Genomic DNA, 12,780 nt, shown 5'->3' with positions numbered 1-12,780 from the left:
ACCATGTTCTGTATTTCCAGAACCTTTTCCACTGGAAGAAACACTCTGTAATTCTGTATCCAGAAACAACCAAGAACGACAGCCGTGTTGTCAGAACCAACTGTGATTTTGGCAAGTTTAGGAGTCAACCATGTTGCTGCAGAATTTTCAGGGAGAGTAACGTTTTTCAGTAATTGCTCCTTGGATCTCGCCTTTATCAGGAGATCGTCCAAGTACGGGATAATTGTGATTCCCTGCTTGCGCAGGAGAACCATCATTTCCGCCATAACCTTGGTGAAAATCCTCAGAGCCATGGACAGACCAAACGGCAACGTCTGAAATTGGTAATGACAATCCTGAACAGCAAACCTCAGGTAAGCCTGATGTGGAGGATATATGGGGACGTGTAAGTAGGCATCCTTTATGTCGACTGACACCATAAAATCCCCCTCCTCCAGACTGGAGATCACTGCTCGGAGAGATTCCATCTTGAATTTGAATTTTTTTTTATATAGAAATTGAGGGATTTTAGGTTCAGAATCGGTCTGACTTAGCCATCCGGGTTCAGGACCACGAACAGGCTTGAATAAAAGCCTTCCCCCTGTTGTGACGGGGGTACCGTGACAATGACTTGATTTTGACACAGCTTTAGTATTGCAGCGCATACTACCTCCCTTTCTGGAAGAGAAGCTGGCAAGGCCGATTTGAAAAATCGGTGAGGGGGCACGTCTTGAAACTCCAATTTGTACCCTTGGGCCACTATTTGTAATACCCAAGGATCCAGGGCCGAGCGAACCCAGACCTGACTGAAGAGTTGGAGACGTGCCCCCACCGGTGCGGACTCCCGCAGAGGAGCCCCAGCGTCATGCGGTGGATTTGGTAGAAGCCGGGGAGGACTTCTGCTCTTGGGAACTTGCCACAGCCTGTGACCTTTTTCCCCCTTCCTCTTCCTCTCGTAGCAAGGAAGACCCTCGTCCTTTTTTGTATTTATTGGGCCGAAAGGACTGCATCTGATAGTGGGGCGTTTTCTTTTGTTGTGCATAAGGTAGGAACGATGACTTACCCGCGGTAGCCGTAGATACCAGGTCAGTGAGGCAGTCACCAAATAAGACACTACCGTTAAACGGCAGAGACTCCATAGCTTTCTTAGAGGCAGCATCAGCATTCCATTGATGAATCCACAATGCCCTCCTAGCCGAGACTGCCATGGCATTTGCCCTTGATCCCAAAAGGCCAATATCCCTCGCAGCTTCCTTGAGATAGGCTGCAGCGTCCCTGATATGACCCAGTGTCAAAAGCACGCAATCCCTGTCCAGGGAATCCATATCAGATGACAAGTTATCTGCCCATTTTTCAATAGCGCTACTCACCCACGCAACGACAGGCCTGAGCAGCGTACTTGTAGTGACAAATGGATTTTAGTGTATTTTCCTGCTTACGATCCGCAGGATTCTTTAGGGCTGCCGTGTCAGGAGACTGAAGCGCCACCTTTTTGGACAGACACGATAGAGCTTTGTCCACCATGGGGGTTGACTCCCACTTTTCCCTGTCCCCAGAGGGGAACGGATATGCCACCGGAATACTCTTGGGAACCTGTAACTTCTTGTCAGGATTTTCCCAAGCTTTTTCAAAAAGAGCGTTCAGTTCATGAGAGGGAGGAAACGTTACCTCAGGTTTCTTTCCCTTAAACATCCAGTCCCTAGCATCAGGAACAGCAGGATCTGCCGTGATATGTAATACGTCTTTTATCGCCATCATGTACTGAATGCTCTTAGCCAGTTTAGGATTCAATCTGGCATCACTATAGTCGACAATGGAATCAGAGTCCGTGTCGGTATCTGTATCCGCTATCTGGGTAAATGAACGCTTCTGTGACCCCAAGGGGGTCTGAACTTGCGATAATGCATCCTCCATGGATTTTCTCCATGTCTGGTTCTGAGACTCAGATTTATCTTATCTCTTATTTAACCAAGCCACATTTGTATTCAAAACATTTACCCAATCAGCCGTCGGCGGTACCAACACGGTCACTTCCCCAGTCTCTTCTGTCCCCACTCCAGTCTCCTCCTGGGAAGAGCACTCGGCCTCAGACATGTCGACACATGCGTACTGACACTCACAACCACACTGGGGACAGACCCACAGCAAAGTCTGATAGAGAAACAGAGGGAGTTTGCCAGCTCACAACCCAGCGCCTATCCCGGCGGTACTGAAACAATTAAAATAATGTCTCAGACCTGTTAGCGCTTTTATACTAACAGCACCAAATTACTGGTTTTGCACCGTTACTTGTACAGCAGTGTAGGTGGTCAGGACCAGAGTCTCTGCAGCTCTGAAGAGAAAATGGCGCTGATTAGAGCTGTGAGGGCTAAGCCACGCCCCCTTAATGGCGCGCTTCAGCCCCGCTATTTTCAAATCTTTATACTGGCGGGGGTCTGGTTTTAGTGCCCAGGCACTGTAAGCCTCTTTTGACAGACTATTTATTGAGGTTTCATGCTGCCCAGGGCGCCCCCCCCCCCCCTGCACCCTGTAGTGCCGCTGTGTGTGTGGGAGCATGGCGCGCAGCGCGGCCGCTGTGCGGTACCTCAAAGCAGTCACTGATGTCTTCTGAACTTTTTCTACTCACCCGTCTTCTGACTTCTTGCTCTGCAAGGGGGGTGACGGCGCGGCTCCGGGAACGAGCATCTAGGCGTACCCAGCGATCAAACCCTCTGGTGCTAATGGTGTCCAGTAGCCTAAGAAGCAGAGCCTTGAAACTCTCAGAAGTAGGTCTGCTTCTCTCCCCTCAGTCCCACTATGCAAGGAGCCTGTTGCCAGCAGGTCTCCCTGAAAATAATAAACCTAACAAAGTCTTTTTCTGAGAAACTCTGGAGAGCTCCTCAGTGTGCATTCAGTCTGACAGGGCACAGAATCTAACTGGATTCTGGAGGAGGGGCATAGAGGGAGGAGCCAGTTCACACCCCTTTTAAAGTCTTAAAGTGCCCATGTCTCCTGCGGATCCCGTCTATACCCCATGGTTCTTGAAGCATCCCCAGCATCCTCTAGGACATATGAGGGGGGGGGGGAGGCAGTCGATTGCTTAGTGTGCCTGCATTTCAACTCGCACTTCCTCGTGGGTGGCAAGCTGAAATGAGTTAAGTGTGACCTTGATTAGCCACATAAAGCAGTTAAACCCTATCAAACTCAACCTCGCAAGGCACAACAAGTGCGATAATGAAGTACAATTGAATATCGCCCCTTCTGATCACCCGTCACTTTAGACAGGAGAGATAAACAATTGAATACCACCCATCTAGTATTCATCTGCTCTTTGTACCATCAACTCTTAAAAAATAAGAATTTTAAGAACATAGATGTGTTCTCTCTCATTGTTGCTGCAGTCATGTTTCACAGCCTTTCTAGTCGCACCTAGTGGTGAGCATTTACTAATGCCAAGCTTTTTTTGTGCATTTTCCCCAAAAATGCATCACATTCACATTGTTATGCTGATTAAAATGATATGCGGCATGCCTATATTTGATGTGCGACTGCAGCTCTAGCTGTAATTGAAATGCTATGTTACAATGTTTTCCTGAAAACATTGTAAAGTAGCATTTTATATGCAGATACAGCTGCACAGAATATAGGTATGCTGCATATAATTTTAGTCAGCAGAGTCTGCTTGCGCGTAGTGATGCGAATAAGATGTATTTGAAAAAAAAAAAGGCATCTTGTAGTGCATGGCTTTCAATTAAAAAGCAGACATTGTGCACAAACTACTGTTAGCCCACAGCCAAATAATTGCCTGCGTTACTAGCAAATACTGTACGTTATTAACCAATCAGCTTCTACCTGTAATTTTACAACCAGTGTTTAAAAAAATAATAATATGGCAAGAGCGGATTGGTTGGAACATCATCTCTCTCCAAGCTTTGATAAATCTTCCTAGTGTATGTAGTAAATAGCACAAAGCTTGATACCACCACTGTCTGCTGGTTCACAGCAATATTGGCTCAACAAATGGAGTGGAGAGAAGCTGGCACGTGTAATATACGCTACGGTATATCACCCATTAAGTAGCTGTGTACATAACTCAATAGCAGCATAAGAGTAAACCTATATGCATACAGTAGTGTTGTTAACACACTGTCACTAGCAGTTACAAAATCCAATACATCTTCCAATCATATGAAACACCTCAAAAATGAAAAGGTGTAAGTCTCAGGTCAGTACTAAATAATGCTGTAGCAAGAAGTATAGCACCAAGGATAAGACAAAGATACGGTGCCCTCTTTCCCTGCACCTCCGCTCCCCCGTACCACTTCCACCACAGGGGTATATGCAATTGCGGTCGAATTCCCGAAAATGTCGAAAAACGGGACATTTTTCGCCAAAAAAATAAATAGACAATGCAATTCAGTACTTTCCGTCAAAAAATCGGACTTTCCAAATTCAACTTTTTGAAATTCGACATTTGTCAAATTCGACATTTCTGCAATGGTACAAATGCGGCAATTCGCCAAAAGTATATTCAATTGAAGTTTGGAAATTTGACAACAGTGCTTTTAGACCGTAAAATTCGTCATTTTCAATCCGCCACACTTTGGTGGCGGAATCTAATAAAATTTTTTTAAAAAACATGTTTTTTTTGGTGTTTTTTTTATTGGTAATAGCATATCTATTTATATTAGAAGGGATTAGGTACTTGGTTTGTCTATTTTGGAGGCACAAGTATTATTTATATATTTAAAAAAAAAAAAAAATTATATATATATTTTATTTTTTTAAATGGAATGGTAAAAACCAGGAAAAAAAATGGCGTGGGGTCCCCCCCCCTCCTAGGCATAACCAGCCTCAGGCTCTTCGAGCCGGTCCTGGTTCTAAAAATCCGGGGGGGAAAATGACAGGGGATCCCCCGTATTTTTAAAACCAGCACCGGGCTCTGCGCCTGGTGCAAAAAATACGGGGGACAAAGAGTAGGGGTCCCCCGTATTATTTACACCAGCATCGGGCTCCACTAGCTGGACAGATAATGCCACAGCCGGGGGTCACTTTTATACAGCGCCCTGCGGCCGTGGCATTAAATATCCAACTAGTCACCCCTGGCCGGGGTACCCTGGGGGAGTGGGGACCCCTTCAATCAAGGGGTCCCCCCCAGCCACCCAAGGGGCAGGGGTGAAGCCCAAGGCTGTCCCCCCCTTTCAAGGGCTGCGGATGGGGGACTGAGCCTTGAGAAAATTGAAAGAATATTGTTTTTTCCAGTAGTACTACTACAAGTCCCAGCAAGCCTCCCCCGCAAGCTGGTACTTGGAGAACCACAAGTACCAGCATGCGGGAGAAAAACGGGCCCGCTGGTACCTGTAGTTCTACTGGGAAAAAAACAGGACACGCACACCGTGATAGTAAAACTTTATTTCACACATGTCGACACATACATACTTACCTTTGTTCACACGTCGACCTGTCCACTTGTCAAAGTAGAATCCACGTGTACCTGTGAATAAAATTATACTCACCTGATCCAGTGTCCAGATTATAATCCACGTACTTGGCAAAAAAAAAAAAACGAACACCCGGACCAAACGGACTGAAAGGGGTCCCATGTTTACACATGGGACCCCTTTCCCCGAATGCAGAGACCCCACGTGACTGCTGTCACAGAAAGGTCTCTTCAGCCAATCAGCGAGCGCAACGTCCTGGCACTCTGCTGATTGGCTATGCGCGTCTGAGCTGTCAGACAGCGCATCGCAAAGTCTCTCCATTATATTCAATGGTGGGAACTTTGCGGTCCATCACCCGCGGTAACCCCACCGCTGACGGCAAACTTCCCACCATTGAAACTAATGGAGGGAGCTGTGCGATGCGCTGTCTGCCAGCAGACGCGCATACAGTCAATCAGGTGAGTGCCACGAAGTAGCGCTTCCTGATTGGCTGAAGGGACCTTTCTGTGACAGCAGTCACGTGGGGTCCCGGCCTTCGTGGAAAGGGGTCCCATGTGTAAACATGGGACCCCTTTCAGTCCGTTTGGTCCGGGTGTTCGTGGATTATAATCTGGACACTGGATCAGGTGAGTATAATTGTATTCACAGGTACACGTGGATTCTACTTGGACAAGTGGACAGAGGTCGGCGTGTGAACATAGGTAAGTATGTATGTGTCGACATGTGTGAAATAAAGTTTTACTATCACGGTGTGCGTGTCCTGTTTTTATTTGGGTATTTTTTTTCCCAGTAGAACTACAGGTACCAGCGGGCCCGTTTTTCTCCGGCATGCTGGTACTTGTGGTTCTCCATGTACCAGCTTGCGGGGGAGGCTTGCTGGGACTTGTAGTACTACTGGAAAAAACAATATTCTTTCAATTTTCTCAAGGCTATCAGCCCCCCATACGCAGCCCTTGGATATGGGGGGGGGGGGGGGGGGACGACGACGATACAGCCTCGGGCTTCACCCCTGGCCCTTGGGTGGCTCGGGGTACACCCCTTGATTGAAGGGGTCCCCACTCCCCCAGGGTACCCAGGGGTGACTAGTTGGATATTTAATGCCACGGCCGCAGGGCGCTGTATAAAAGTGACCCCGGCTGTGGCATTATCTGTCCAGCTAGTGGAGCCCGATGCTGGTGTAAAAAATACGGGGGACCCCCTACTCTTTGTCCCCCGTATTTTTAGAACCAGGACCGGCTCGAAGAGCCAGAGGCTGGTTATGCTTTGGAGGGGGGACCCCACGCAATGCTTTTTCGGGTTTTTTACAGTTTTTTCAAAAATCGGATCAAAATCCGTCAAATCGGCCGTTTTTCGACAGCGGGACTGTCGAATCAGTTTTTTATTGAATATGTTGAATTCCGGCACCCACTTGCCGGAATTCGACGGTCGAATTGTGTCGAATTAAAAAACGGGCGAAAAATTGCCGCGATTCGCCGCCAATTGCATATACCCCACAGCCTTTAATTTATCTTTCTATCCCTGAAGGCATCAAACTACCTTAAAAATGTTAAGTCTGTCAAGCATTAATTTTAATTTTCACTTTTATGGTGTATACAGTGGTTAATAAACTTGAAACCAAGAAAAATCCTAAAACTAGGTTTATTTGTTCCTATTGTTAATGGATATATTCTACACCTTCGTGTGTGTTGTACCATTTATCCTTTTAAGTAGCTTGTTTTTTTAGGTTAATAAATATACTAACCAGCTTTCAGACACTACTTTTGTCTGATAAATGAAATGCAAAACATCACTTACTTGTGTTCCAGCATCGGTTCCTGCAATATGTGCAGCAGCCAGTGCAGGCTCTCCTTGGTCCTGTTGGTGGAGAAGAAGGGTGATCATATCAATAGAACACATAGTGGAAGCTGTATCAAGCCTTAGAGAGATAAAGTGGAGTAGTTGCCCAAAGCAATCAATCTGCGTCATTTCAATGACTGGGCTAGATAAAGGACAGATGCCAATTTGTTGCTTCGGGCAACTTCACTTTTCTTCAAGGCTTGATACATCTCACCCATAGTGGGAAGCCCAATAGTCACAATTCTTAAAAAGTTCTGCCAATGAATTTCATTCCATACCAATACTAGGTTTCTACAGACAACATACCCTCGGAAATATCAAAGGTGGTACAGGAGTTCATTTACTCCTGCCTAGAAGACTTCCAGTTAAGGAATTCTATACCATACCCAGGGCAGGACGTATCATGCATGCCATTGTCATGAATAAGTACAAATTGGCTGATGTGCCCAGTTTCAACCAGGCAAAAGTTTGCTGGGAGGAACATTTTACCCCTTTTCACCCCCTTAGTCATATTTCGAAAAACCCCTGCTTAGTAGGTGGCTGTAAATAACGGTCACAGTTTCCAGACCACATGTATACGTCACCCAGCAGGTGCAATTTGCCAGAGCACAATGGTGATGCATCGCATATGGCTGGCATACGTTTTGCCACATAACTCTGAAACAAAGCAACCAATTACAATGTAAAATATATTTCTGCAAATCTATGGACCAAGATCTTTAATTTAGTAAATTGTGTCCTGCTCATAGAAATACAGTATGTCAATAATATAAGTCGTCCTACTAGCTATATTATTTATACATGTGCAAAAGGACATCTCTTCAGATAAGAGCTGTGCTTTGTATTGTGAGAACTTCCAGGATTATGACCCAGGAGTGATACTGCACATGTGCAGCTGTGGATGCTTTGGATCCCGCTCATAGGAATTCTGTAGAAAAAGAACCTTATCAAGTACAATCTCTGGAAAGTGTCACTTTCTGGAGCTTGATACATAAGAGATTGCAGGAAACCGTCGAAAATTGCAGTTTTCTAAAGTTTGACCATACTTTGCTGTTGGTACAGCCCACCCCAAAGAGACCCTCCCATCTTTTCCAATGCAGTTTATAAAGTCATCTTTTTTATTACAGGTTATCCTACTCCCACCTATACTACCCAGAAAACTATTCCAGTCTCCACTACGATTCTTATTAGTTTAGTTAGGCTTCTACGAACTACAGCCCCTCTTGTCGCTCAAGGTCCTGAGAGAATCTAGCATTCTGTATCTATTTTGAGTCTTATTTGACGGAAATGTCTTAGTCGCAACACAATGTGACTAGGATGCATGAGAAGACTGTGCCGATTAATGTGATACGACACTTGTATATCTTTGTGCGACTGAATATCCGTATCTGCATACAATGTAGCAGCCCTATACAGGTTTTATTATGCTCCCATTACAGACTCAGACAATACAAGTGTTCTATATCAAATTAATCAGCAGAGTCTTTTCGCGTGTCGTAGTCACACCACACTGTGATTAAGATGCATTTTCAGCCAAAGAAGAGAATGCCCAACGTTAGAGATGCATGGGACCTTGTGGCTCACTCCAGGCATCTTGTAATACATGGCGTAATGAGGCTTGATGTACGAGGACACATCTGTAGAAAGTAATCTGTCATGAGCAAACCTCCCAACAACTCCGAAACCCAAAACTGGGACAAAATAACCATCCACTATCCTATGAACGCTACCTATAGCCACCCAGAAACACACTTTTGGTGAAAACTCCACATTTTACACAAACCAGGACAGTCTCATCAGTACTGGGACAGTTAGATGTAGCAGGCCCACTTCTTACCCTTTGGTTTCATGTCTGCATTTATTAGGTCTATCTCCTGATGTCTCAGTGCTGCTCTTACAGTGCAGCATCCTTTTATTTCCCTAATCAATTACACATCACACCATAATGACCATACTCCAAAAGTACCCATAACAATGCTCTGCACTACTGTACAACACACTAGTGCTCCACATGTCCGTACCAAACTCTGCACTGTACCATCTGCCTTACATACTCAATCTCACTACTGCTAGGATAAACATGCCACTGACCATTTTTTTCAGATCTTGCATGACCATTTAATCCCATTTTAAGGTCTGTCCCCTCTCAGCTTCACAGGTCATATCACTTGCATGGCACCATTATACACCAAATAAGGTTACATTTTATATGCAATGTTTTGGATCACGGATAACTAAAGGCCCCCATTCACTAGTGCAATATGGGCTCTTTACGTGATTGTGACGAACTGCTGCGACGATTCAAATGAAGTGTCACATCTCTTGTCCTTTTCGTGTGGATTGCGATGCGAGTTCCTGTGCGCCTTGCAGTCCATATGGGCTGACCATTATATTTATCACAATCGCAAGTAAATAGGTGCACAATATATACGTTATGGTAAGAACTTACTGTTGATAACAGTATTTCTCCTAAGTCCACAGGATAACAATGGGATATGATGAAGCGACAACGGATTTGCACTAATCGGTCAAAGCTTTTCCGGCCTCCCAGCATGCAACGGGCCTGTCCATATATCCCTGCCTCCTTGCTCAGGCAAATCAGTTGTATTCCAAAGCTCAAGGCAGGACCATCATAGATAGCCCTAACCAGGCGATAACACCACACATGCACACCATTCTGTACAAAAGGGAAGAGGTTAGTGAGTAAAAGGATCCTCAAATCAGGTGCATCAGGGTGGGATTCTTATGGAACCTGTGGACTTAGGAGAAATACCGTTATCAACGGTAAGTTCTTACCATAACGTATATTTCTCCAGCAGGGTCCACAGGATAACAATGGTGTTTCCCAAAGCAATTCAATGGTGGGGACACTCCTGATTGGACAGGAGAGTCCTTCGCCCAAATTCAGCGCCATGAGAGGCAAAGGTATCCCAGGCATAATGTCTAATGAATGTGTTAATGGAAGACCATGTGGCTGCCTTACATATCTGTTCTGCTGAAGCACCACGTTGTGCTGCCCATGATGGACCTACCTTACGAGTAGAGTGAGCAGAGACATTAGCCGGAACAGGGAGATCAGCTCTAGAATATGCTTCTGAAATAGTAATTCGAAGCCATCTTGCCAGCGTCTGTTTAGTAGCAAGCCATCCTCTCTTGTGAAAACCATAGAGAACGAAGAAAGAAAGAATCTGTCTTTCTGATGGCACTGGTACGATCCATGTAGATCCTTAATGCACAGACCACGTCCAGCGACGCATCTCCCGCAGAAAAGCCCGGGACCTGGAAAGCCGGAACTACAATTTCTTTATTAAGGTGGAACTTAAACACCCCCCAGTGATCGCGCTGAGCACAAAAAAGGTGGGTCCCAGGGACCCCTCACTTTTAAAAATTGGGGTCCTACAGGTTCTTTTCTGAGTTCCATCGGAATTAAGGTTTTTATTAATATTAATCTTATTTGGACACTACAGAAGTGTTGCAAGGTGGGGGAATGGGGTGACAATGCTGCTGGGCTGTGTAGCATGCAGGACACTCTGCCCCAGAGCTTTAACTAGATATTTTGGTGCCCTTTGGCAGAAAGTGAATTGGAGCTCCACCTCCCAGAGCCGAAACTACAGGCTGTGCGCGCCGCAGGCGCGCCGCAAAAATTTAGGGGCATGGCTTCATGGGGAAGGGGAATGGCCACATAAAAGTGCCAATTCACATTGCACCATGTAGAACCTCCTATAGACACTGTGCCAGGTAGAGCACGTTATACACACTGCGCCAGGTAGAGCACGCCGTTATACACACTGCGCCAGGTAGAGCACGCCGTTATACACACTGCGCCAGGTAGAGCACGCCGTTATACACACTGCGCCAGGTAGAGCACGCCGTTATACACACTGCGCCAGGTAGAGCACGCCGTTATACACACTGCGCCAGGTAGAGCACGCCGTTATACACACTGCGCCAGGTAGAGCACGCCGTTATACACACTGCGCCAGGTAGAGCACGCCGTTATACACACTGCGCCAGGTAGAGCACGCCGTTATACACACTGCGCCAGGTAGAGCACGCCGTTATACACACTGCGCCAGGTAGAGCACGCCGTTATACACACTGCGCCAGGTAGAGCACGCCGTTATACACACTGCGCCAGGTAGAGCACGCCGTTATACACACTGCGCCAGGTAGAGCACGCCGTTATACACACTGCGCCAGGTAGAGCACGCCGTTATACACACTGCGCCAGGTAGAGCACGCCGTTATACACACTGCGCCAGGTAGAGCACGCCGTTATACACACTGCGCCAGGTAGAGCACGCCGTTATACACACTGCGCCAGGTAGAGCACGCCGTTATATACACTGCGCCAGGTAGAGCACACCGTTATACACAATGCGCCAGGTAGAGCACGCCGTTATACACATTGCACCAGGTAGAGCACGCCGCAGCACAGTAAAGAAGACCATATACCTTAATGCTATATATACTAAAGACTCTGTACATGGGGCACACTTACTACAAAGCTACTCTAGAGAGCACAGATTACTCAAGGTGATCAACTCAGTTACATACCCATGGACATGAAAGCTAGGACTCCGTGCCGTGCATGCACCTCACTCCCACTCTGCCGCCTGCTATATGGCAATGTACCTTCCGCACCAGGGCCCTGTGCTGCTTCCGTCAGGTAAAAGTGGTGAGAAGAAGTTTGTTCCCACCTCGGGAACTGGCTCCCGTGTCACAGGCCCGCTAGCTGGGCGTCCGTAGGGATGCTGAGGACACCTGATGGTAATGGTGCAGCCCTCTCTTCTCACGGCAGCAGTGTGGTGGCAGAGCACGGCAGGGGCTGGAGGTGAGGTTCCTGGCCGATCACCGCTGCTCTCCTTCACACAGATCGTGGGAGAGCACACTGGAGGCAGCAGAGAGGGAGGCAGATATCGGGTTGGGAGGGAGCTGCAGTTCACAGTCTTGGCGAATCACCTCCCGCCCGCAGCACAGCGTACAGCAGCCGCAGAGCCGTCTTCTCTCTCTGCCCGGCCCCCGTGTGAAGCCGCTGCACGTGACCAGGAGGGGGAGGGGGCACCGCCAGACTGCCAGTTGTAAGGCTCCACCTCCGCTCTGTACGGGCAAGAAGCGCCGTCGCTGTCAGTTTACAAGGAGTTGGCTGCAGTGGAGCGCGTCCCCGGGGACCCTCACATTTTTGAAAAGCGAGTCCCCGCCTTCAGATCCGTGTAAAATACGCGCTATAGCGCGTATTTGCGAATACTGCCCCCTTCGGAAGATTCCCAGAGCAGTTCTCATAATTAGATCTATCTGAACAACAACAACAACAAACAACAACAACATGATAATGCCCCTAAAACTGCTACTCTTTAAGTGGTTCAAACGGGGCAACTTGAAGGGCTTTCAGGACTAGACCCAAGTCACTATAGGAGGAACAAAAGGAGGTTTGAATGCACAGCATTTCCTGGAAAAAAGTACGCACATGCTGTAAATTGGCAATTTTCTTTTGGAACCATACAGTCAATGCTGACACTTGCACTCTCAAGGAAGCCACCTTCAA

At 46.9% G+C, this 12,780-nt stretch overlaps 1 protein-coding gene across 5 annotated transcripts in view; it reads right to left on the bottom strand.

Moving 5' to 3' along the window:
- The window catches only part of LOC134898490 (RNA exonuclease 1 homolog), a 279,518-nt gene that overhangs the window by 171,911 nt on the left and 94,827 nt on the right, over positions 1-12,780 (bottom strand). For all 5 annotated transcript variants that reach the window (XM_063914100.1, XM_063914099.1, XM_063914101.1 and 2 more), the window contains exon 3: positions 7,194-7,253. In XM_063914100.1, coding sequence (XP_063770170.1) covers positions 7,194-7,253 — 60 coding nt within the window. The remainder of the gene's footprint in view (positions 1-7,193; positions 7,254-12,780) is intronic.

This window comes from Pseudophryne corroboree, chromosome 1 (genome assembly GCF_028390025.1).
Source record: "Pseudophryne corroboree isolate aPseCor3 chromosome 1, aPseCor3.hap2, whole genome shotgun sequence".
NCBI lineage: Eukaryota > Metazoa > Chordata > Amphibia > Anura > Myobatrachidae > Pseudophryne > Pseudophryne corroboree.
This window is presented reverse-complemented; position numbering and strand designations above follow the sequence as displayed.